Below are 25,951 nucleotides of genomic sequence, written 5' to 3'. Positions count from 1 at the left end.
CAAACGTGCCCAAACACTCACCAACGAAAACCCCTTCGAATGATCCAAACTAACAACTACCTCGCTAGAAAATCCACTCGTATGATCCTATGCAATGTGCATTGTCTATCACGTCAAGATAATATGCCAGAAATGCAGCAATCATATCAGAACTGACATGGATCGTCAGAAATGCAACAAGGCAAACAAAGGGGAGCGATGTCTCAAACGATACAAAAATGGGGGTGAGCAAAAGGAGAGTGAATTGGGATGCAAGGTTTGCAAAGCTGCAAAGTTGAAGAAGCAATAGTTTAGCCTATACTGGGTTGTAGCTAGCTATTCGGCTATAGGTTTGTTGCTCCTACCAGGTCAGGCAGGGATAGTGAGATATAGTGAGAGCGTTTGATATCTTCTGATGCGTTTGATGATTGTTCAGTGCTTCGCCTAAGAGACGCTAAAGTCCTGTGAGTCTTTATGTCCTAAATAACCATACAAACGTCGCTTCAGTCTTTCAGACTCAACAGTGAATGTGAGTTATTGTCGTTTGAATGACCAAGATTAAAAGGCTCCAGCAGAACTCCAAGTATAAATACCACTACACCCACCTCATCCCATCTCCAAGATCTCCAATTTATCTCACAACCTATCTCTTCACTCTACACTCAAAAACACTCCATCACTGCTAAGAACAAACTCTACTCTCAACCATGTGCTTCATTCACACCACCCGGTACGTCTGCATCAGATGCGGCCATCAAAACCCCGTCCCTCGAACAGCCTATTGCAAGGACGCGGATAATGTTGAAGTCCCATGCAAGAAGACGCGTATGCAGACGACTTCCGTGATCGACTCCTCCAAGTGTCCTCAGTGCAAGGCCAAGGCTGCTAAGGCTAAGGCTAAGGAATGCAAGACTGAGGCTGAGGGTGAATAAACACTTCGTGCGAAAGGAGCCTAATGCTTTGAGAATCATGACTGGATTGACGCTGAGCTTTGGGCATAACATGGCGGATTGGGTAGTGAAGCAATCTCACTGATAGTCTGAATACGATTTGTCGACTTTTACTGATAGCAGTGTCTGTGAAACATTGCACAAGTCTGACATGATTCCCTCACCGTGACACATCTGGACACCGACGATAGAATGAAGACGCCACCGTGACACTCCAATCTTTCAACGTCGTTGTGCATATATAACTCTGTACCTCGAGCCCTCTACTTTCCAATTATATCTCGTAACTCTCCACTCTCTACCATCAGCATGTGCAACCTAGTCTTTACCAAATATCGTTGCCGGGCCTGCGGCCACATCATCGACCATGAAACCGTGACAGAAAAGTGTGACCCTGCCAAGAAATCAGGCAAAGATTGCGTAAAGCAGAAGATAGTGGCGTCGACTATTCATACGGATCAGAAGAATTGTAAGGACTGTGCTAAGAAGAAGAAAGAGGCTCAGAGGGGAGTTAAACGTAAGCTTTAGAGGTTTAGCTTTGGTATCTGGACGTAACATACTCCCTTAACCAGGGCCATTGCTCGTATATCTCTTGCCCTCAACGTCTCGGTGATGCTTTATGTCTTGGGCTGAGGGTTTGTGAAAGGATGTACCCGCAGTCTGTGATACAGAGCACGACATTCGGTATCTTAACGGTTCTTCGGTGAAACACTTCATGATAAGAATTTCATCCAGACATTTAAACAGCTTCCTTATCCTATAAACTTGTTGATAATAAGATATCAACTCTCTCTTTTCACCCTTCTAATCAACCAAAGTTCCGAATGTGCACTATCCACAGCACAGGTTATCTCTGCAGAAAATGCTCCTACCTCATCTCCATGCCCTTGGAAGAAATAAAATGCGCTCATTCTCTTCAAAGCAGACCGGGTATTTGCTTTACGGCGACAAGGCATGATACCATCTATGTTCATGAGGAGGAGTGTTTGCAGTGCAAGGAAGCGAGGGCGAGGGCGCGGGCGAAGGGCAAAGGGAGGGTGGACTGTTGATTTACCTGATCAGAGGACGAGTTCATGGTTGCGTTGTTCTGTATGAATTAATATACAAACGACAACGTCATAGTCTGGGGTCAGTTCGATATCCTGTTCGTATGAACGAAAGGCTCTGTATCCGGAATGCCAAAGTGCCCAGCGTGTACCTCCTTGTCCGGTGGAAACATTTATCACTTCGAAAACTTTGCACGATCGCTCGGATTCTCCTATGTACCCATGAACACACAAATGAAGCCTCGCTTGTCTCTCAAATAAGTACAACAGGTTTCCCTCCTTGAATAACCAACATATCACATCATCATATCATTCACAAACAACTCAACTGGAACAAAGAGTCAACTCACCACAAACACAAAAACACAAAAACACAAACTCAACATCTTTACCAAACCAAACTCACCAAAATGTGTCAGCTATCTAGCACCGCTACCATCTGCGAATCCTGCCGCCATCTCATCGACTACACCTCCAACAAGTCCTTCTGCTCTCTTGTCATGAGCCCCGTGACGAGTGGTCTAAGCATGAACCGCATTGACGAGATCGAGGAAAGGGCGTGTCTTGAAGAGCCGGCTGATCACAGCTCTTATGTTGATAGTCAGTTTTGCAAGCGCTGCGAACCAGATGGTAAGCAAGGTAATGTTGAGGTCTAAGGTCAGAAGTGGAGATTGCCCAGCCCCGGAGTTTTACTTCCCGTCGCCGAGCCGGAAATTTGTGAGGAAACGAAGGCTAGAGGTCATTGGGTAAGGCGGGATGGTTACCCTGAAGGAAGAGCTTCAATGACCTTTTCCAGTCATTAACGTTCTCAATCTTAGTAGACAAATGCAGTAAAGTATCTCTGTTCTTGTATTCTCCGCAATTACATATCAATGAAATCTGAAAGTGTATGTTGAGAGGTAAGCATTGTGTTTTGTCAGCTACCGAGATCCCCGACAATCCCTGGTCAGCACTTTAAACTCACTACTAGTCTCGTGTAAGTCTGCGATACCGGCTGTGTCTTCAACATCTCCATTGTTTAATAATTCATCTCAACATTGCGGGACTATATCACTCACCGAAAGTCCGGCAGAACGGTTCGAACAATTACATCCAGCAGGGATCGCCATGCCAATTCCGAAGCTACACTCAAAACATCGTCACATCCGGCCAACGATGAACGCGACCAACTTCCTTACTCAGAAATGTGGCACCTCCAGATTTCATCGAGTCAAAATGAACCCAACTTCTCCAATGTAACCCCCAGAACCATGAACATGACCACGAGACTGGTAAAAGTCGATTGACTTTTCGGGCGTAAACATAATTCCGAGTCCTCCACTGCACATATCGTGGCTGTCCATGATGGGAATAAAGTCATGCACCTTTAGAATACCATGGCCGAGTATACACCGATGGTAAAGAGCATCAAAGCACAACGGCACTTGTAAACGGGAGTTTTAGATTGTCATTCGAGATGCGGAACTCGATACGAACATATTAGCGAGAGCAATTGAACTGTCGCGTGGCTGATAACGTTAGAACCCAGATAAAATACATATCGTCCCGTCATGATGGCCTGAACGGTAACGACTCCGGGCCGAAGCCACTGTAACATCAGCGTCACCAGGCCACTGCACTGGGTCGATAAACGGGTTATGTCAAAAACAATCCATCGCGGAGAAGCCGGGAAAAAAAGACTCATAACCTTGAAATTTGACAGCTACAGGGAGAAACCAAGGTTCATGTGTGTTCAGCACCTGTTTCTAGGTATACAGTTCGTATGTATGAGTTTGTTTGATTCCGATCTCCATCAACCAACGTTAATTTCTCCGCATGAACGAAGCGTGCGAGTCCACAACAGGGCCGATTTCAATTGCGGAGAAGAAGCTGTCTCCCCCGGCTTTCCCTCAACCCTGGCAATTGAGATGAAAAGACTAACTCAATCGATAAACTCACTCAGTGTGAACTCGCTGGGAGAACTTCGGATCCTCGGTCAGATAGCGGCCGTATTATTCATTCTGTGGAGTGGTAAACCTGGGGCATGACACCATCACCAACACTCGGGAATATCTTCCATTGGACGCAGCGGCTAAGCTGCGGTAGATCTGAGGCTGTGAGAGTTGGCCGATGGAGATTAAACTGGGAATGGCATCACACGACGGGACATCGCCAGTGAAAGGACAGTAGGACAATGCTACTCCGCATCGTCCATGTGAGCTAGTGAGTCGTTTTTCCTTCTTCTGTGCGGGGGAGCAAAGGAATCGAAGCCGACGCTAGCACTTACAGAATTTTGCAATGACGCAGACACGCAAGTTTTGAAGGATGAGCAAGAGGTTGGACTGGTGATCGCCGAGGGGAGGGAAAGTGTAGCCGGTGCTGGGGATATATAAGCTGTAGTCATAGCCTGAAAAGAAAAGAGATCATCATCACTGAGCGCCATTCATCTCTTAGACTGTCACAATGGCTAGCATTCGATCTGTGTTGGTCTCGGGTCTTTTGGCCGCGGGTGTCAATGCCCAAGCCTACGATGCGAGTGATCGCGCTGAAGATGCTTTCAGCTGGGTCCAGCCCAAGAACACCACTATTCTTGGACAGTACGGCCATTCGCCTCATTACCCTGCCAGTATGTTCACCAACTACACCAAGTGACACTGAGGCTGTACTGACATTCTAGACAATGCTACTGGCAAGGGCTGGGAAGATGCCTTCGCCAAGGCTCAAAACTTTGTCTCCCAACTAACCCTCGAGGAAAAGGCCGACATGGTCACAGGAACTCCAGGTCCTTGCGTCGGCAACATCGTCGCCATTCCCCGTCTCAACTTCAACGGTCTCTGTCTTCACGACGGCCCCCTCGCCATCCGAGTAGCAGACTACGCCAGTGTTTTCCCCGCTGGTGTATCAGCCGCTTCATCATGGGACAAGGACCTCCTCTACCAGCGCGGTCTCGCGATGGGTCAAGAGTTCAAGGCCAAGGGTGCTCACATCCTCCTCGGCCCCGTCGCCGGTCCTCTTGGCCGCTCGGCATACTCTGGTCGTAACTGGGAGGGTTTCTCGCCGGACCCTTACCTCACTGGTATTGCGATGGAGGAGACCATCATGGGACATCAAGATGCTGGTGTTCAGGCTACTGCGAAGCACTTTATCGGTAATGAGCAGGAGGTCATGCGAAACCCTACTTTTGTCAAGGATGGGTATATTGGTGAGGTTGACAAGGAGGCTCTTTCGTCTAACATGGATGATCGAACCATGCACGAGCTTTACCTCTGGCCCTTTGCCAATGCTGTTCATGCCAAGGCTTCCAGCATGATGTGCTCGTACCAGCGTCTCAACGGCTCCTACAGCTGCCAGAACTCAAAGGTCCTCAACGGAATTCTGCGTGATGAGCTTGGTTTCCAGGGCTACGTCATGTCAGATTGGGGTGCCACCCACGCCGGTGTTGCTGCCATCAACAGCGGTCTCGACATGGACATGCCCGGTGGTATCGGTGCCTACGGAACATACTTTACCAAGTCCTTCTTCGGCGGCAACCTCACCCGCGCCGTCACCAACGGCACCCTCGACGAGACCCGCGTCAACGACATGATCACCCGCATCATGACTCCCTACTTCTGGCTCGGCCAGGACAAGGACTATCCCTCCGTCGACCCCTCCAGCGGTGATCTCAACACCTTCAGCCCCAAGAGCTCCTGGTTCCGCGAGTTCAACCTCACCGGCGAGCGCAGCCGTGACGTCCGCGGTAACCACGGCGACTTGATCCGCAAGCACGGCGCCGAGTCTACCGTCCTTCTCAAGAACGAGAAGAACGCCCTTCCCCTTAAGAAGCCCAAGTCCATCGCTGTCTTTGGCAACGATGCTGGTGATATCACTGAGGGTTTCTACAACCAGAATGACTACGAATTTGGCACTCTTGTTGCTGGTGGTGGCTCTGGAACTGGTCGTTTGACATACCTTGTTTCGCCTCTAGCCGCCATCAATGCTCGTGCTAAGCAGGACGGTACTCTTGTTCAGCAGTGGATGAACAACACTCTTATTGCTACCACCAACGTCACTGATCTCTGGATCCCTGCTACTCCCGATGTCTGCCTCGTTTTCTTGAAGACTTGGGCTGAGGAGGCTGCTGATCGTGAGCACCTCTCCGTTGACTGGGACGGTAACGATGTTGTCGAGTCTGTGGCCAAGTACTGCAACAACACTGTCGTCGTCACCCACTCTTCCGGTATCAACACTCTTCCTTGGGCTGACCATCCCAACGTCACTGCTATTCTCGCTGCCCACTTCCCCGGTCAGGAGTCTGGCAACTCCCTCGTTGACCTCCTCTACGGCGATGTCAACCCCTCTGGTCGTCTTCCCTACACCATCGCCTTCAACGGCACCGACTACAACGCTCCCCCCACCACTGCCGTCAACACCACCGGCAAGGAGGACTGGCAGTCTTGGTTCGACGAGAAGCTCGAGATTGACTACCGCTATTTCGACGCGCACAACATCTCCGTCCGCTACGAATTCGGATTCGGCCTCTCCTACTCCACCTTTGAAATCTCCGACATCTCCGCTGAGCCACTCGCATCCGACATTACCTCCCAGCCCGAGGATCTCCCCGTGCAGCCCGGCGGCAACCCCGCCCTCTGGGAGACCGTCTACAACGTGACCGTCTCCGTCTCCAACACGGGCAAGGTCGACGGCGCCACTGTCCCCCAGCTATACGTGACATTCCCCGACAGCGCGCCTGCCGGTACACCACCCAAGCAGCTCCGTGGCTTCGACAAGGTCTTCCTTGAGGCTGGCGAGAGCAAGAGTGTCAGCTTTGAGCTGATGCGCCGTGATCTGAGCTACTGGGATATCATTTCTCAGAAGTGGCTCATCCCTGAGGGAGAATTTACTATTCGTGTTGGATTCAGCAGTCGGGACTTGAAGGAGGAGACAAAGGTTACTGTTGTTGAGGCGTAAACAGGTTTATGATGTATGAGATATGCCCTAAGTACCTAGATAGTAATTCACGTTAATGTTAGTTCAAAGCTGCTTGTGTCCTCCGACAGTACTGATGAGTGATAGGTAATGGTACTTCCTCCAGTGGAAATAATCTGTTCCTGGGGTTTGCAGTGTTTGACAGTGATGCAGGTTGACAGTGACCAAATCAGCTGAGCTGAGCATCAAAGCACAGATGCCTTCCTGACAGCAGCGGAGAGTATTTCTGTTTCCTTTTCTCCTCAACACCGCAAGTCCATCATCTCCGGACCCTACAACCATTCACGAAGAGTCCTCGGGGTTCTCCTCTTGTAAGTCATCGCACTTGGTCCAAAACTAAGATACTGACCTCAATACCTCAGCATCACCATGTCCCGCAATCCCCAAGGCATGCAGTCAATCACCGACGCCATTGAACAAGACTTTGCATATGGTCGCCGCCCATGGAGCTCCACATGCCCAGTCCCCATGCCCCATGAGCCCGTCTACAAATTCTCAGAGTCTGCTCTCCCAGTCGGTCACTTCAAAGACGACATTCCCAGCGATGGCTCCCCATCAGCCAACCGCAAGAAAGACGCGAAGGCCTATCTCATGGTGAAGCGCGACGGAGACAAGACTGGTTTCCTGTGGTGTGATGCGGATGGCGAGGCCGTGGAGAAGGACTGCATAGAGATGGCTGAGGGTCTCGTTGTCAAGAAGTTGAAGAAGGATTTGGTAGAGATGTACAACGCTCAGGAGGAGAGGCTTGTGAAAGACTACAATTGTGCCATCTTGGTTATGGTGGCTCGGCGTATGCTTGTCAAGTTTGCGGAGAGGGGAACGGCTGAGCCGCCTGTCATTGATGATGAAGATCGGATTGAACGGTTCATTCCTTACATCAAGAAGGATGTGCTCTGCAGCGAGACTGATCCAGAGCTGAACTGAGGTCTGATGGTGTGGTAATTGGGGGTATGAGAATAAAGGATGATGGCGATCAGGACGATGGGGTACCTGATCATCTTTACAGAAGAGTAGTAGCTACTCATATACCTCTAGAGTCACTTTATGCCCTTGGGGCTAAAACTTCTTATAAACTCCCAAGTTATCACAGATCAACTATTGGGATGAAAGTGATTCTTAGTACTATTCCCAACGCTGCAAACTAACCGCTGAAATATCCCATCGTGCTTGTTGTACAAAACATAGCTTGAAAAGCCACTGCTACCTGATAACGGGAATCCTGATACACCGCCATCGTCCATTATTCTGGTTCTGATCCCATCAATTACCACAACAGACCTCAGTTCAGCTCTGGATCAGCCTCACTGCAAAGCCATGGCTCCCTATCCCCCCCTCTTGATCGGCAGGAAGCTCGTAAGTCTCTCCCCTTATCTCGCATCGCTTGAGAGCCATTCGGTCCTTCGCAACCTTGAGTTCTTCGTTGTAGTCCATGGTAAGCCATATCTCATGGTTGTTATACATCACCATCAGGTCCCGCTTCAGATCTTGAATGACAAGGCCTTCAGCTATCTGGATGTACCTTTTATTAACGGGGTTACCATCAGCGTCGCACCAAAGAAAAAATGTCCTGGGCATGTCGCTATCGATGCGCTTCACCATGAGGTATGCTTTCGCGTTCTTCTTGCGGCTGGCAGATAGGGACAGGGGGTGGCCGGGGAGATCTTCTCTGAAGTAGCCGACCTGAAGAGCGGACTCGGAGAACTTGTAGATGGGTTCTTTGGGCATTGGAATGGGAAGGCCAGGGTGCCAGCCATCTTGGAAGGCGTCTTTGAGGCGTTGCTCATCCTCCATTTCGTCAAGCATCTTCAAGGCCGCTTCATCTATACTATTGTGAGACATGGCGATAATGGAGATGACAGTATGTATCTAGTTTTCGATCAGTGACTTTAACGATGAGATGAAGAAGAGAGAATGGTCTTCCCTGGCGTTGTCAGGAACACATCTGTGCTTTGATGCTCAGCTCTAGGAAGTTACCACTAGCTAAAGCAGGGGAGGAAAGAAAGCTCAGGGCCATGATCCTAAGTAATAAAGACTGAGGTAATATAGGTAGCCTGAGCTTAGGATACCTAACTTTTGCTGGGTTTATTTGCCAATGCCTATCTTGCCTTTTGTCAGTTGAGGCTGACAGTGACCGACAAGACAACTCTTTGTCCATCATGCGATGAGTGATGAGTGAACATTACAACGGCAGACATTAACTTACGTGCGGTGTCCTTTGTTTAATTACTGAACAAAAGAACAGTGTATATTCACTGAACTCAATCTCAACACTCGATAAGTGAGCATGACATGACTTAGACACCTCTGACATTAACTTCATAGCATCCGGTCCTTGAAAAACTATATAAAGTCAGCCTCTCCTCCATGCAACAGTCCAGATACTCTTCACTTCATTCCAACAATTACTAACATCTCAAACCAACATCAATATCCCCATCCCAACCTCAGATAACCCCAAACCCAGACAACAACTAACACTAGATCAAACATGTGTATCAACTGGATCACTACAACATCGTGCCGAAAGTGCGGCCACTGTGTCAATGTCGAGTTCGGCGATGACTTCTGCAAGGACTCCAAGAAGGGGAAGGAATGCCGACGAGAGGTGAAGCACAAGCAGAAGGGGGCTGATCCCTCGAAATGCTCAGAGTGCAAGACGAGACGAATGTCACTGTAATCTTTTATAAGGTATTTATCAGTAACCTGGAAGAGCTAGCCCTTGGATAATGGTTTAAAACAGGAGAAAGACCAGAGGTATGAGGACTAAACAATGCGGTTCCAGGTCGTTTTTGGGGAGAAGGGATGAAGCTATCACCAACTTTTGGATGATTGACTAGCTTGGCTCATTATTTTGCCCAGAACAGCAGTTCTACAATGAAAATGTCTTTCTAGGCATAATTGATACAGATAAAAGCAAGTACTTCTATTTTAAATAGGCATGATGCCAATTCTGATGCGTTTTTGTGAAGTTCTCTTGTGATATAAAAACGATGTAGGGTACCTTGGCTGAGGTAAGGATCAAGTCGCGTAGATGCGTGCCGTGGCTCGATCCGTGGCGTAGGGCTGATCAGATAACCACTGGCGAGCTCGCTAAATGCCACATGGACGCGATTGACGATATTTGTCAAGGAATGATAGGTGTCAGAGGTATTGCTGAATCATAGACCAGAGGGTCGTCTCATGATTGATGCAACAGACGCATATATTGGCCAAGAGTTGACTGGCAACATCAATTGAACCATGAACGGACCATTGAAGTTGAGCACGGATTTACATTCAATACATTCAAGAACCAACCCGAAACATGACAGCATTAATCCAACATCAAAGCGCGATGCATCAAACTTATACACGCTCCCAAGCCCATCATGAAACCAAGTCCAAGACGTGCATTCACTTAACCCTAGAAAGATTCTTCAAAGGTGGATATTCTGCATAACTACCGAACACAAAAAGCAAGGCACGTAATCCCAGCCAAACTCTTTTATACTTTTTATTAAAAAGGGATTGGTCTACAAGTCTCCAAACGCGAGACCACTCTCAATGGATTCACTGGTGGAGACGTGTTGAAGAAATTGGAGGTTGAACACAGGAGGTTGGCTTTACCAACAATCCCCGTTAAATCCTCAACGGCAATTCTTCACGATTACATTCACAACGTGCTTCTAAAGCAAGGGAGATATTGAGTTAAAGACAGCAATAAGGGGATATACAAAAAAAGAAAAGGGGATTGGTTACACATGAGACATCAAGCATGTCAAGCAAGGATCTAAAACGCAGCCACTATAACTCAGCGCGTCCCAGCGAGCATCATCCTTATCGATACCGCCAACACGGGTCCACTCCACTGCCCGCATCACCACTCAACGCGCCCCGTCCAGAACCGCGTTAAGCACCTAACTCCCATTAAACTCCCTAAATTACAGCGCTCTCAACCACTGTAAAAACGCCAACGCCAAAAAACCACGACTACTCTGTACTTGCTCGCGAGGCGCCCGCGTCCCGCGTAAAGCGGAGCATGCCTCTTTAAATACCTCCCGCTACCCAACACGAGAGCCTTTCTTACAATCTCACCACCACCTGCACGTTACTTCCTACCATACAAAAAAAAGGTTTCACGCTTGGTCGAGTTCTTTGGGACCGTATCTCATTCATTCTTTTTATTTGACACCTATGATTTAAATAAGGAAGTATTCTACCTGAATAGAGAGGGAGATACTAGACCGCCTTTCGTGTCGTCATCGTTCTCTGACACCACGACGCCTGTTGGCGAGACATCAAGAAGGATAAGGGAGAGAATTGGCGGTAACGAAAGATTCGATCTAGATTTCGAATCCTGAGCGAGTTTGACGTTTGCACTTTACGCGTGTTACCTGTACTCGCATCTTTCGTCTCTGGACGCGATCCAGTTCGACCTCGATCCTCGATCTACAACTCCAAGAACCGAACAAGCCTCTACAACTCCTACAAGAAACAAAAAAAACGCAAAAATGGATTCTCTAGGCTCGTCACCTCGAAAAGGCTCCTCCGCTGAACCAACACTTCCAACAATGAAGCCCTACTCCCTCGCCGGCTCCAAGCGCTCAGCACCGAGTCTCCTTCCGCCCTTTGAGCCACTCTCATCATCTCCAAACCTCCCTCGACCCGTGAAGCGACAAAATCTCGGCTCTGGGCGCTCCTCGTCGCGAGCTCACCTCAAATATCCTACTCCCGTTCCCACGTCGAGCACAGGTATCCTCTCGAGTTCCCCGCCTCAACGGTCCGCTACCGCTTCCGAGCGTGCCCCGCTCGCTGCCGTCCCCGCTGTCGAACTCTCGGAAAACGGCGAGACCCTCATCATGGGCCGATCGTCCAACTCGTCACACTACCAGATCTCCGCTGACCGCCTCGTCTCCCGCGTCCACGTAAAGGCTCGCTTCGTCGCTGCCGCGAGCCCCCTCGAGCCCAGCAAGATCGAAATCGTCTGCAATGGCTGGAACGGTCTCAAGTTGCATAGCCAGGGTCGTACGTGGGAGCTGTACAAGGGCGATAGCTTCACCAGTGAAACAGAGGGCTCCGAGATCATAATTGACGTGCAAAACTCGCGTGTCCTCGTCCAATGGCCCAAGCGGGCTCTTGACCATCTCTCCGACACCACCTGGGACTCTCCTCCCTGCCAGGCTCGTGCCCAGGCCATTCTCCAGTCTTCCCCTCCTCGTCGCGCTTCTCGTATTGCTTCTCCCGAGAGCCCTACGCCTGCTAGTCTCTCTAGCTCCCGCCGCCTCCAGGCTCTGCTCCCTGGACAGCGTGACATTGAAATCTACGAGGACGATGCTGAGCTTCAACTCCCTGAGCACAAGCATGATCCTACTAACATCAATGTCAGCATGTGCACCGATGTGACTGCCAGCTTCAGCAGTGAGGTCAGTGATGGTGAAGACCACAACCCCGATGAGGAGAATGATCCTATCGTGCACTCCTTCGGGCCTTTCGGCGCCGACATTTCCTGCCGGTTGGCTTCGATAACGACAAAGTCTCCCAAGGTGTTCAAGGGTGTCAAGCGTGCCAACCCTCTCCACAGCGCCATTGCCTCGGATCTGTTCGCTCCTCGTCAGATTCCTGCTCCTCCACAGTCTCCTCGCAAGCAGCAGGCCAGGACCGAGTCTCCACTCTCGTCTCCTCCTCGAATGTCTTCTCCGACCCCGGAGATCTTCAGGATGTCCTTTGAGTCCCACCCTGCTGTTGGCAACCATGTCATCAATCAGCTCGCTTTCTCGCGCTTGTCCTCGACTCCTCTGTCCACCATCATGGCCCACCTGCCCTCCGAGGAGAAGCAAGACCTTTCCAAGGACGATCTCCGTGATGTTATTGAGAGTACACCCTGCATTGGTATCATCAAGCGCCAGGGCAAGGACGCAGCCGGTAAGCCCCTTGAGAGCGAGTATTATTATGTCCCTGAGGAAGACGACGACCAGCAGCGTCGCGCCGCAGTCGTCGATGGCCTTCGCAAGCCCAGTCTCCGCGCTTGTCGCAAGCAACACAAGGTTTGTGACAATCTCAACTTGGCAATATACACTCAAAACTTACACTATATAATAGCAATACTACTGGAAGCGTCCCAAGACTCCCTGATCCACCCGTCTTTTCACGTACATACGATTCTTCACTCCGAGAGATGAGTACATGATTCTCAAGGTTTCCTGTTCAACGGTGGATGTCTGTGTTTTTGCTGTATACCCCTTTTATCATTTCCATGTCTTTTATCTTTACATTTCTTCCGACTCTCATGTTTCGCATACTGCATAGCATCGGCGTCTTAGTTTTATTTTTTTTTATTTCTGCATGATGGAGTTGGAAGGGTTGTACCAAAAAAAGGGATCGAGATATGCCTTGTTGAGCATATAGATGGGAAAGGAAAGGGCTTGGGGTAGCGTATTCTTGTACCTGTTTTTTTAATGTGTGTATGGTATGTTGTGTGAGAGCAAAGCAATGGATTATCACCAATTAACCACGACGATTGGTTGCTTATGTGGGAAAGTCATCCAGTTGGTGGATGATCTGATAAGCATCACGAGGTCAATGGAGAGTCTGGACTCTTACGTGCATGGTTCCACCAACGAACGAGGCCTGTAGCCCTTTAACCCGGGGCACATCACGTTGGGGTAGACCACCCCGGAGAATGCCCCATGCATTTGATGTAACTATAACTCCAAACCTCAACTTCTGTGTTTACCCGGGAAGATCAACCTGTAGAAACAATGCTGAATAAAGACAGTTGCATATTCACTGCAACAACCCAATAATACTTACAAATCACAGTTAGAATATCGTTGAAGCACTGCTCATCACCGCATCAATTACCTATCACCACATCAATTATCATCATCACAGCATTTATATCCACCATCACACGACACCCACCCAAAACCCGAGGTCCGATCTTGTTGGAGCCAAACTCTAAAATACCGAGATAATCACGCCTCAGCCGTCACTTTACATGCTATCAGGCCATTCAATTCGCCACATCCTCCAATCATCACCAAGTGAATGCTAGTAAATCACGCTTGCAAGGGTTGAGCTGAAGAGGGGGTTCCCTTATGATATAATTATGCTTCCGGGAAGAAAACGTGTATAAATATGACAACGAGGTCCTGATGAAGGGGAAGCTGCAAGTAAGAAAGTTAAACTGAACTACCATCAATTAATTGAACTTATTGTTATTGAGGGTAAGTGCGCTGAAGGGTTGGGTTGGGATATAAGACATACTGACTGAAGCTACAGCAACTCACATACCAACAAACCTCTCTATATCAACATTAACCTCGTCACAACAAAACCTACAACCCAATTCTTCAATATAACATTATTCACAATGGATCGCCAACCAGCAGCCATCTCAACATCCCATACAACCCCTCCCTCAGAAGGTACACAGCACATCTACACGCTTCCAATTCTGCACAAGCTGACTTCGTCATCTGCAGCTCCGACTTCTCCATCCGCCCAAGCCGGTGCCGTCCGATGCATGCGCCACACGAATAGCTGGACGCCCTCTATCCAGCGACGACAGAGCTGGAGTCCTGAGGAGCAGAAGCATGAGATGCACATGGACAAGATCGGGCAGGTCGCTATAGGTCCTGGATTTACAGAGCGAGAGGGCTCTTAGATTATCGGCATCGACAGAACAAGGAAAAGAGAAATTGTAATTGTACGGAACACGCAATGGAATGGGCATGGTAAACGCAAGGATGCAAAAGGTCACGGGCATTGTACACTACAAATTGGCTACCAAAAGGAAAAGCCCGAGAATGAACACAACTGTTATAACTCATAATAAACGAATGTCATTGTAATCATGGCTATCGAACGATGCAAATTGATGTGCCGAGGTATCTTGACTCCGTAGCTCCGTGTTATCATGCTCCGCTGAATGCGTCCCACATGTTAACTTCCAACAAAGAAAAGAAAACAGGCTGTCATATCATAAACGCTCGGGATGGCTGAGACATCCTCAAGCTCAATCGCTGAAATCCCAATACCAAACTCCAAAGAAACTTCTCACCGTGTACCTTGGTGAACATTTGCAGACCTCTCATCCCTCAACATGAAAGGCAGTGTCATTCGAGCCAATTCCGAATCCCATACCCACTAGTTCTGCGACTTCCCATCAGAATTCCTTGTGCTGGAAGACTTTGCTAACAAGGCCACCACGTAGACCAACCCTGCAACTAAACCAGTTCCCACCAGAATCTTGCGTCCAATGTTTCTCTTCTTAGTCGACTTCTTCGTCCGAGCTGCACACCTTTTGGATCTTTTGCAATGACTGTCAGTCCAAATCCTGTAAATGCTGTCAGAGGGAGGAGAGTTTCCACCCTGACTGAATATTCCATCGGCTGACTGCTTTTTGCGAAAGATCAACATTTGCCCCCTTCCCGACACTACTTCGTAGCCTTCCTCCTGAACTAATTTGACATAAGGGAGGAAATTGGCAGGGTCCACCAGCTTGACGAGTGCATCAGGAATAGGCATCGGCTTATCACTGGCGCCGACTGCGGAATTGGCTTCGGCCACGCTCATCACCCTCGAAACTGGGTCAAAAGCGACAATTTTGTATGAAGCCAACTTGGGTACCTCTGGTGTCTTTGTCGTAGACTCTTCGGCTTTAGGTGTGTAGTGTTTCTCCATGATAGGCATCGTTGGGCGCCCGCACTCTTCGGAATAACTTGTCTGCAGACCCTGAGGTTCGTGTGAATACGGATCCTTGATCCTCTTGGCCGCGTAGCGATCCAGTGCCGTTTTTAATCTTGTGTTATCCACAGGAAAGCTCTCATCCATAGATCCGGGCTCAACATCTTCCATAGAGCTTGAGCTTTCTTTCACGGGTGATGTTCCTGAAACGCTATCGGGAAGTAGTACCGACTTAGATGATGAATTGTCCCTGCTCCAGGACTTGGCAAATTCCTCGGGAAAGTCTCGTGCGTAGTTTCCCGTAAGACCTGAAGCATGTGCCGTCTTGACCTGTTGACCTTTGTTGCCAGACAGATCCTGGTTCTCGACTCGTTCACTATTTTCTCGAGCTCTGCGAAGGACCGCAGCTCGGATGACATCGGCACTTTCAGGGCCGGAAGCGTCCATACTAATTTCCGTAGAGCCGGGAGAAGACCTGTTCGCGGATCGAGTATAAGTATATGATGCTGAGTCCGGGGAATCTTGGGAACCTGCCTTGGAATCGAACTCTCGGAGGCCGCGGGCGACTTCATCCAGAGGGACCGACTTCTTGCCGGTGGGTTCGTTGGGACGAACCCCTGTATACTTGCGTAGGTCCTGGAAGACCTTGGATGCGTCCTCGGGCTGAACAGGATAGCCCTGAGCCTGGGATGCAAAGTCGGAGTGCCTGTAACTGCCAAGATCTGTGTAATTCTTGCTCAACACCTCAGGATGCACTGCCTGGATGATGTCGTCAAAGCCAGTTGATGGATACTTGTGTAGATCTCTGTACTGCTTTGATGCCACTTCCGGGTGAACATGCTCCGTCTGAGGGTCACTGTTCTCGAAAGACTTATACGCACCCAGATCGGTATACTTCTTCGAAGCGACTTCGGGGTGGATTCGTGGTGCAGGGTCATCCGCATTCTCGAATTTGCGGTAGGCGGGGAGATCTTCGTACACCTTGGAAGCCTCTTCGGGATGCACTCGCTCAGTACGTGGTGACAAGTCGCTAGCAGCGTACTTATGAACGTCGCTGTAATGCTTTGACTTCTCCTCTGCCGTCAGGGGTCGCAAGCCATCAGGCTCGTTCCACTTGAAGACACCACCGTATAAATGAAGGTCGTCATAGTTTTTGGACAATTCTTCTTTGGTAGGCTCTCTAAGACCATCGGGCTCGTTCCAGTGGTATGGGCCATACAGGTGAAGGTCATCATACTTGCTTGCAAAGTCCTCGACGGGAGCATCGACCTTCGCGGCTAAGGGCTTGCCTCGCATAGTGCGATCCATCTGCGCCTTCTCATGAGCCCTCAAAGCCGCCTGGCTTGCCTCAAAAGGATCTGCGTATTGATCCAAATCCTTGTACTGCTTGGACTCCTCCTCAGGTGTCAGACGACGCAGGCCGTCGGGCTCATTCCATGCAACTGGTCCATACATATCAAGGTCTTTGTAGTCCTTGGAACGTTCCTCTGGCGTAAGCTCACGCAGGCCATCGGGCTCATTCCAATACGTCCCCTTGTTGTACATATGCAAATCGTCGTAGTTCTTGGACAGTTCCTCAGCAGTCTGTGGCCTTTTGCCATCGGGCTCGTTGTGGTAAACGGGCTTGTACTGATCCAAGTCATCATAGACCTTAGATTGCTCTTCAGTGGTCAATTGACGTTTGGCTAGAGGGTCGTCCAGGGTCGCAGAGGAGTACTTATCAAGATCCTTGTACTGCTTAGAATCCTCTTCGGCTGTAGTAGGTCGCTTTCCATCAGGCTCATTGTACTTGACAGGGCCATATTTGTCCAAATCATCGTATTCAGTAGACTTCTCTTGAGGTCTTTCATCTATTACTGGTTCATACTTGTCAAGATCGTCGTACTTGGGTTCATCTGGCTGCCTGGTCTCAGTATCGATGGTTGGCTTGTACTTGTCCAAGTCGTTATACTTAGGAGTCGAGTCAGACTCAGCAGATACATCAACGAAGTCAGTCGGCTTGAGGTCTCGCTGGGCATCGTATCGAGCTGCTGTTCCGGCCACTGTAGAATTTGACACCCGACGGTTTGTTATAGGATCGATGAAAGTAGCGTCTTGTCCGCGAACAGCAGAAAAGAGGGTATCTTTCGATCTTGCTGCACTTGTATTTGCGCGGCTGAAGTGATGAGCATTGGTCAAAGTAGCCTTGCGAATGTTGGCCTTGCTATCGCCTCGAAACAAGTGCTCAATAGCACTTCGCTCCACGTCTTCGATATTCGCTCCTGGTCGGATACCAAACAAGTCATTGGCCCAGGCCGCTACTTGATCAATGGTAGTAAACTTTGAAGGATCGACAGATCGATTGAAGCCTTTTGCAGCCTTCTTGAAAGTGGATTTGGACTTGGTGTCCCAAGAAATGCTACGACTCAACGCCGTAGGTTGCTGGAACCTGGCTGAACCACGTCGGCGTCCATTTCGGAACTCAGAAGCGGTTGAAGACGACACGGCAGGGGAATAGTGTCTGTATTGCTCGCATTTCGATTGTAGCGAAACGGTAGAACGTAGAGCATTCCCTGTGCCCGTGCGAGACTGAACAAGTCGTTCACTTGTCCAGATGCGTGTTGACGCTAGCATCGTGTAGTAGAGCTATGGATTACCTAAAAGAGCTGGTTATGTCAGTACTGTGTAAGTGAGTCAATCTCGGAAAGCATGCTGGTTGCGAATGCCAGACATGTCGCAGATGCTCTAAACTTACGGGTACAAGATGATTGAGAGCGAGCACCCAGGCAACAATCCCGAGGCTGCTATTGGAACAGTTCAAAAGGCACCGTACGTGATGTAAGGCTGGAAACAGAAGCCGTCGGTTCTGGAAGTGAGACAGTAGTGACTTAGACGATGAGAGGGTATTGAACGCGAGCGTAAAATGCTGTAAATTGAATGTGAATAATGCGAAACTGGAGAATGAAGAGAAAGGATGACGAGCTACATGAGGGGAACCCAAGACCTTAAAACACACTGCCCGGACTGGATGGACGGAACGGAAACGACGAACGACGACACGCGATGGGGCCTTTTTTGGTCAGGGACGGCCTGCTGTTCGATAAAGAGCGCCCGGGGGGAGGCACTAAATGAAGTGGAGACCCTGTAAAGTTGGGGGAGTGGAGAGGACATGGCCTAAGAAAAAGAGGGGACATGGGGAGGAATAGCCAGTGTAAGACGAGATACGGAGTACAATTGGATTGATTAGAGCTAGAGGGGCTTGCTTGGTGACGCCGTGAAACTGTAGCACGACTGACAGTTGTGACTCGTGTTGAACGCCGGAAAGCCTCTTGTGCCTCGTTACTCCGTGCATTGTACTCAAATTCACTCAGAGGCTTGAGTCCACAACCCGGTTCAAGGTAGAGCTCACCAAGTTCCGCAAACGTGTCTCAACCTGCTGACGGTACAAGGCATTGCTCTTCTTAGACCGTGAAGTACAGTACATTTCGGACCATTCAGTCGCTGTAACGAGCCGTGACTGCAGTAGCCAGACCCACTGCTCGTCGTCCATTTGCGGGGAAGACACCATCACCCCGAAGCGGCAAGTGGACGCTGCTCCCGCCCCGCCTGTCCGTGAACCAGCCGTTGACGTCAAGCTCGCAGGGCCCAGAGCCTCTGCCTGCAGCCTGGAGAGATACCGTACTGTACTCCGTAATGATGGGCACATTGCTTACCTTACACAGCCGCTCTACTCTTGACGGAAAGATCTTGTAAAACGGTATGGCGTAAGGACAGAGTGGCTTACTTGGTTCCAGACCAACACGCAACTATCGTGACCTCTATAAACAGGCATTCCGCTCATTGTCAAGCGGCCGCTCAAAGTTGTTAATGGTGCGGCTCACACAAGGTGACAGGGATGGTCGAGGTCGGCTTATCTCGTCTCTGCTAGGGTCTTTGTGGCTTTGAACCTAAGCCATTCGATTCTGAGCACAAACGCAAGCAGCATTGATTCGATGCGGCCCTTTTGAACCGCAAGAGAAGGAAAGAATATCAACAAATGCGGCTCTCTCGACTCAACTGAGAAGCTGTGTTGCTATCGTGACGCGGCCTCGACTGGCTCGACTGAATTTAACATTCAACAGACTGCTGATGCTATTGGTCTTTGTTGTTGAGTGGTTGATTTAATGGCGCATATCGCGGCGATTAAACGACTCAATCCTACCTGACGTGCCGCAACCAATCGTAAGACGACAGGGGCTTTTGTTGTCTGAAACCAAGCAGCCAAGGGATGAATTGCTCTCACATGCTTGCATGCAGTGGCGATCCATTGCAACCTGGAATACAGGTCATCAACCAGCAAACCAGGCAAACAAGGCCACCAGCATTCTTTGCTTTCTTTTTGCGAGACACAACATATGCAGCGGCAAGTCGATCATGCTCTGGTACTTCTGGCATTGACAGTTGCAAACTTTGAGCCTGTACTAATGCTCTGCTTATCTTTGAGTGATTGGTATCACGAGCTGATAAGTCACATCCGCGCCTCGGTGTATCGATAGTGTATTTCGTGCTGTAAGTCGACGGTTTGAGAAGTGATTACAGGGGCTCCGTAAGCTGATTGGCACACTGTGTGAGCCTCAGCCCTCCGTTCATTGTTAGTAAATCGATGGTTCTCAATGGTTCCTTCAGCGAGCGCGTAATGCAAGAAGTATCGTGAAAGATGAAATCTTACAAGACATAGCCTGATAGCATCGCGGAATTATTCGTGTGCTAATCATGATCTCCTCGATAATAGATAAAAGCAGGCTCTTGGAGTGACTTGAGGCAGAACGATATTATTTCCATGATTGGCCTGAGGTCTAGGTTAGCTCGGATGTTGTGGAGAAGAGTTGGGACTACTTTCCAGCCGTAGAGCACTTGTAACAAGCTTTCCAACGTATAATCTTGAGCCGATATGAAGATTATAGTTTTCCCCTGCTACCCTGAGAATATACGGTAGTGATTGGTAACGTAGAGATTATGCACAAATAACTCGCTCATCGGAAATATAACTCGCTCATTGGAAACTCACACCTTACATTACGAGCTGTGATTGGCTCAGCCGATCGGCGTGAGTCAAGGTGGCTCAAGGTGAGAGTCATTGTTTCCTGAAGAATAAAATTTAAAGTAATTTTTTCTCTCTAAGTTAAAAACGTTGTTATATATCAGTCCTCTCAGCTACATATATAATCCCTCGATTTCCTCTGTCGGGAATGAGGCTCATGCAGCCCATGACAGCCTGACCCGCCCATCTTCAGAAATCGACCACGGCCCTAAGTTTAGCCACGGTCCGTGCTCCGTGACATCATCTCACCACCAAATTTCATATCATCATCAGCCTTGAAAGCCTCAACCGAATTAGAGCCTAACCGATCTTCAGCCGAGCGGCACCTGTCACTACATATTGAACTACACCTACGTCGACATCCTTATCTAATTATCACTTAATTATCACAGCCATGAAGCGGTCTCAAGGGAAACCGACCGGCCGTGGTTTGGAAGGACCCCGCTCCGGTTTCTCGGGCTTCGGAGGCTTTGGCACCGCCGGCTCAGGGACTTCATTGTCGTACCTCGCTGAGCCTCCTTCATTTGCTGCTGTCTCAGATCCGAATGTTGTTGTGTCGCTCAAGAACATTCTAAAGAAGGACAGCACCACCAAGGCTAAAGCGCTCGAGGAGCTACTAGCTTATGTACAGGCTCATCCATTTGACAAGGATGGCGGGGTTGAAGAGGACATCCTCGACGTTTGGGTCCAAATATATCCTCGCACATCGATAGACAACTCTCGCCGAGTGCGCGAACTGACGCACAACCTTCAGTTTGAGCTCATGAAATCAGCCCGCAAGCGTTTTGAGCGCCATCTGCCAAAGATCGTCGGTGCATGGCTTGCCGGCCTGTATGACCGCGACCGTGTTGTTGCAAGGGCTGCTAGCGACGGTCTAACCTCGTTCCTCAACACCCCTGAAAAGGTCCTTGCGTTTTGGACCAAGTGCCAGGGCCAGATCCTTGACTATGCCATTGATGCTATCCAGGAAACACAAGATACCCTGAGCGATGAACGATCAACGACGGCGGAGGATGCCGAGGCAAAGTATTACCGGGTTGTTACTGCTAGCTTGTCACTTGTCTTGAGTCTACTACAAAAGGTCGAGCCAAGTCACCTGGAGAAGTTGCAATCTCGATACGATGACTTTTTTGCAGAGGAAAACGTTTGGAAGACCATTACTTTCAATGACTCGTCGGTCAGGAAGACAGTATGTCAGCTGCTGTTCGCCACCATCGACCGGAAGTTGCCATATGCCGATGATGCGAAGGTCAAGCAAGCCTTCATCACAGGAGGTCTAAAGACCAACCAAGCTGGCTCGGCGCTCGAATATGTGCGAGCGCTGACAAAAATGACCCAAACATATCCCGATGTTTGGACATCGACGAAGACACCGACCGGTCCAAAGTCTCCTCTTGGCAGGCTGCAGGCATTCGTTGCAAAGGGATCTCAAGGAAGTCCGCCCAAGTTTTGGGAGTACTTAGATCAGCTTCTGATGGTTCTGCCATCGGATTTGATCACACCCGAGGTCGCTTCTCAATTTTTGTCCTCTCTCAAGTCTGGCATCACACATCGCGATGAGCCTCGAACGAACACTTCTTATGCATGGAAGTGCTTCATCGACACAGCCAAGCGTCTCCTCAAGAACCTCCCAGCCGAGGACCAACTACCATTTGTGCAGGAACACCTCTTTCCTCTTATTGAGCAGTTCTTATTCTCGGTATCAGAAAAGACTGTAGCTATACCGCTTGGTCCAAACGCGATTTCCGTCCTGGTCGAAGCCTACATCGCCACTGTCCAAGCGTCACCATCCGTGGTATCCGCGTCCAAGGAAGAATGGGACCGCCTCGCCAGTGTCTTCTGTGCCAAGATCTCCGGATCATTGCCAGAGGTTTCGCGGGAGTACCAGCAATCTCAAGAAAAGATCTCTGAGGAAGGTCGACGGTGGTTCGGTCTCGTGGGCCAGATTGAGGAAAAGATAGGTGATCTGGAGGAAGACGTGCCAGACCACACGGCTCAACCCTCCCTCAAGGCCATTTCTCAGAGTATCACACTGCTGGAGAGCCGGAACTTGAAGCCATTTGGTGCAGCTCGAATCATCGAATATGCATTGAGTATGGCACCTCGCTTATTCGACGGTGAAGGGGCTGTAATGCTCTCGACGTTCTTCACTGCTTTGGCTCGTGAAGATGCTGCCAAAGCTGTCACTTCGCCCTCTTCAAGATACCTTCTCTCCTCGCTTCATCTTTTCGGCTCTGTGTCGACCCAATTCGCACCTATCTGGAACTCTTGGGTCGAGGCTGTCCTCGATCTACCATCAGAGGCTACTCGTGACGTCGCCCTTGCATCACTGATCTCCAACGATAGAGGAGCTGTTCTCGCCAAGGGAAACATGGACTTGCAAAAGCACATTATCGGCCAGGCTATTCTTTTGGCGGTCGGTGGTAGCAACGATTGGGAATTGTTGGAGGCTGCTGTCACATATCAGACTCTTACCGACAGCAATTACCGAGACCTTGTTCAAGCTCTTGTCGAAATCCTTGAGAAGGAGCCTTCGAAGACGGAATCAACCCTCCAAGCCTTGGAGATTACTGCCAAGGGCCGACCAGAGCTGTTCTCCCGCGATGAGCGCGTTCACACAACATTGGTAGCTCTGCTTCTCGGTCTCTCTGAGCTTGAAGATTCCACTATTTCTTCAAAGGCGACTGCCATCCGCAATCTTCTCGATACTCACACTGACGGAAAGTTACCTGTTGTTGCTGTCGTTCAGGCCAACCTCGAACGAGCGGGAACGCAGTCTCTGGACATTAACACGTTGGTGTCACAAGCATACAACGCGGTCTCGAGTGATATCCCCTCTGAAGAGCTCTTTCCAAGCACCAACGTGTGGATGAAGGAGCTCGCGCCATTGTTGGAACTGTCCGTCAATCCTGCTCTATCAATTACTAATAGCATCGGTGGTGCTGCTGCTCTGGTAAAAGGAGCTCCTCGATCTGCCAACCTAAGAATTTATCGGGACAGAAAGGGACGTGCCATTCCTGCAAGGATGGCTCTTTATGTGTCTCAGCTTTCGGAGAAGCTTCCACTGTCTCAGTTGCCCAAACCCTTCCAGCTTGAGTTGTTGTATCTTCAGTGTCTGACTGTGCAGCTCATCTCTGATCAAATCACCTGTATGGAGGAGAACCGATTGTGGCAGACTCTGAAGCATGCTGAAGGAAGTGCACAGGCCGAAGAGTTCGTCTCCAAGACACGTGGGATCTTGAATCAATTGGCTGTTGATGCTAGCGCCTGGAGCGACTCAGAAGAGAAGCCGATCATCCAAGACCTTATTGATCTGTTGACCGAACACTCTCAGGAGCTGACACCCAGAGGTCTATACAGTGCACGTGCACTCAGTGAGCTTGTTCAATTCCTAGCTGAGGCACATGGGGCATCATCCAGTTTCGAAGATGCTCTTCTGAAGCCTGATGTTCTCAAGATTAGCCCTACTACCGTCCTGCCGGCTTCGGCTATCATTACTGGGTTTGGCGAGACTCTGCAGCCATCCAAGATTGCAAACAACTTCTGCAACAAGGTCGTGAGTGAGATCGCAGGAGCCAAGGCAGATAGTGACAAGACGTTGATGACTCTTGTTCTTCTGTCTCAATGTGCTCAGATTTACGAGGCGGGCGAAATGCCAGTCGCTAACAACCGAATCGTTTTTGCCGTTCGTCAAATCACCTCTTGGCTTGACGAGCCCGAGAGCTTGAGCCCGGCTCTCTGTGCCGAGATTTGTCGGGCATTGAACAAACTGCTACCTTGTATGAAGGACGTTTACGGATCTTACTGGGAAAAGACTATCGAGTTTTGCATATCGCTGTGGAACCGTGCACACGAGTTCGAGTTGAACGAGGCTCTTCCCTTCATTCACTCCTCACTCAAGTTATTCAAGACAATTGAGTCTTTGCAGGAGCCTAACGACGATCTTGAGGATGCCCTGAAGGAGTACGCCAGTGCCAAGCCTAGGGCGTTGATTGAGCTGCTGCGACTTCCTCGAGATACTCGCTCTCAGCCACTTGAGATTGTGGATGCCATGCTTTGCCGAGAGGCCCAGAAGATCTCTCTGCGACATGTGCCTGATCTGTCTGATATCTTTGGCTTGGTGGCGTCGGAATCGCGGGACATCCAGACAGCTGCGTTTAACCTGCTTCACCAAGCTCTTCCTGAACAGCAACAGCAGAAGTCCATTGATGCTTTGCTGGAAAAGACAGGTATGTGTAACGGTCTACACCATGAGGACCAGGAATTGACAGTCTCAGACGCCCGACTCCCTGACGAACTCCTCTCACTTCTTCTTGACGCCCCTACGCTCGAAAAGTACTCAGACGAAATGCTCGCCGAATTTCCCTCACCTATCCGCTCATACCTCCTCTCCTGGAAGCTTGTCTTTGATGCTTACTCGACATCATCGTTCAAGATCCGAAACGACTTTACCGACAACCTTAAGCAAGATAATTGCGTAGGGCCACTGCTAGACTTCATGTTTGATGTGCTAGGTCACTCAGCTGCTCATCCGTTGAAGTTAGAAAAGGTCAACCTCACTTCAGAGCACATCCAAGACTATGATGTCAAATTGGCAGAGTCGGAGCCCGAGGAGAAGGACATGCAGTGGCTATTGGTTCATCTCTTCTACCTTCTTCACAAGTACACACCTGGCTTGTTCCGTGCTTGGTACATCGACTGTCGCTCGAAGCAGACACGAATCGCTGTTGAGTCGTGGACAACCAAGTACTTCTCACCCATCATAGTCTCAGACGTCCTAGATGAAGTCCAAAAGTGGGCTGATAGCCAGGAGCCTCCTGCTATGGACGAGAAAGAACTTGTTGTACGTGTCGCGCGATCCTCCAGAGAAATCATAGCTGGCTATGAAGTCGACGAGGATCAAGCAGCAATTGCCATCAAGATCCCTCAGAACTACCCCATCGAGAATGTCTCTGTACAGAGTCTAAACCGTGTCGCTGTCAATGAGAAGAAGTGGCAGAGTTGGATCATGACGACACAGGGTGTCATCACCTTCTCCAACGGCAACATCATCGATGGTCTTCAAGTCTTCAAGCGAAACATTCTCGGTGCGCTTAAGGGGCAGAGCGAGTGTGCTATTTGCTACAGCATTATCTCGACTGACAAGCGCATGCCCGATAAGAGATGTACTACTTGCAAGAACTTGTTCCACAGGACGTGTTTGTACAAGTGGTTCCAGAGCAGTAACCAGAATACGTGCCCGCTGTGTCGAAATCCAATTGACTATCTGGGTTCGGATACGAAGAGAAGGCAGGGTTAGGAGG

General features: G+C 49.5%; 8 protein-coding genes across 8 annotated transcripts; 6 read left to right on the top strand and 2 right to left on the bottom strand.

Annotated features, from left to right (window-relative positions):
• Positions 1-686: 686 nt before the first annotated feature.
• J7337_009392 (uncharacterized protein) lies at positions 687-911 on the top strand (the record flags this gene model as incomplete). The annotated part of the gene is given in 2 exon segments (XM_044826990.1): positions 687-709; positions 725-911. The coding sequence occupies 2 exon segments, from the start codon at positions 687-689 to the stop codon at positions 909-911; spliced, it is 210 nt and encodes a 69-aa protein (XP_044677584.1).
• A 3,506-nt stretch (positions 912-4,417) lies between these two features.
• On the top strand, positions 4,418-6,904 carry J7337_009391 (uncharacterized protein; the record flags this gene model as incomplete). Its single annotated transcript, XM_044826989.1, has 2 exons — positions 4,418-4,580; positions 4,632-6,904. The coding sequence occupies 2 exons, from the start codon at positions 4,418-4,420 to the stop codon at positions 6,902-6,904; spliced, it is 2,436 nt and encodes an 811-aa protein (XP_044677583.1).
• A 387-nt stretch (positions 6,905-7,291) lies between these two features.
• J7337_009390 (uncharacterized protein) lies at positions 7,292-7,846 on the top strand (the record flags this gene model as incomplete). Its single annotated transcript, XM_044826988.1, has 1 exon — positions 7,292-7,846. One exon carries the CDS (start codon positions 7,292-7,294, stop codon positions 7,844-7,846), a length of 555 nt encoding a protein of 184 aa, XP_044677582.1.
• A 360-nt stretch (positions 7,847-8,206) lies between these two features.
• On the bottom strand, positions 8,207-8,761 carry J7337_009389 (uncharacterized protein; the record flags this gene model as incomplete). The annotated part of the gene is made up of 1 exon (XM_044826987.1): positions 8,207-8,761. The coding sequence occupies one exon, from the start codon at positions 8,759-8,761 to the stop codon at positions 8,207-8,209; it is 555 nt and encodes a 184-aa protein (XP_044677581.1).
• Positions 8,762-11,472: 2,711 nt separating this feature from the next.
• J7337_009388 (uncharacterized protein) lies at positions 11,473-13,033 on the top strand (the record flags this gene model as incomplete). The annotated part of the gene is made up of 2 exons (XM_044826986.1): positions 11,473-12,945; positions 13,001-13,033. 2 exons carry the CDS (start codon positions 11,473-11,475, stop codon positions 13,031-13,033), a joined length of 1,506 nt encoding a protein of 501 aa, XP_044677580.1.
• A 1,240-nt stretch (positions 13,034-14,273) lies between these two features.
• J7337_009387 (uncharacterized protein) lies at positions 14,274-14,567 on the top strand (the record flags this gene model as incomplete). The annotated part of the gene is made up of 2 exons (XM_044826985.1): positions 14,274-14,328; positions 14,386-14,567. 2 exons carry the CDS (start codon positions 14,274-14,276, stop codon positions 14,565-14,567), a joined length of 237 nt encoding a protein of 78 aa, XP_044677579.1.
• A 482-nt stretch (positions 14,568-15,049) lies between these two features.
• Positions 15,050-18,202, bottom strand: J7337_009386 (uncharacterized protein; the record flags this gene model as incomplete). Its single annotated transcript, XM_044826984.1, has 1 exon — positions 15,050-18,202. One exon carries the CDS (start codon positions 18,200-18,202, stop codon positions 15,050-15,052), a length of 3,153 nt encoding a protein of 1,050 aa, XP_044677578.1.
• A 2,840-nt stretch (positions 18,203-21,042) lies between these two features.
• On the top strand, positions 21,043-25,947 carry J7337_009385 (uncharacterized protein; the record flags this gene model as incomplete). The annotated part of the gene is made up of 1 exon (XM_044826983.1): positions 21,043-25,947. The coding sequence occupies one exon, from the start codon at positions 21,043-21,045 to the stop codon at positions 25,945-25,947; it is 4,905 nt and encodes a 1,634-aa protein (XP_044677577.1).
• Between the last annotated feature and the right edge of the window lie 4 nt (positions 25,948-25,951).

Source organism: Fusarium musae, chromosome 7 (genome assembly GCF_019915245.1).
Source record: "Fusarium musae strain F31 chromosome 7, whole genome shotgun sequence".
NCBI lineage: Eukaryota > Fungi > Ascomycota > Sordariomycetes > Hypocreales > Nectriaceae > Fusarium > Fusarium musae.
The sequence above is the reverse complement of the archived record's forward strand: the minus strand, read 5'-3'. Positions and strand labels throughout refer to the sequence as shown.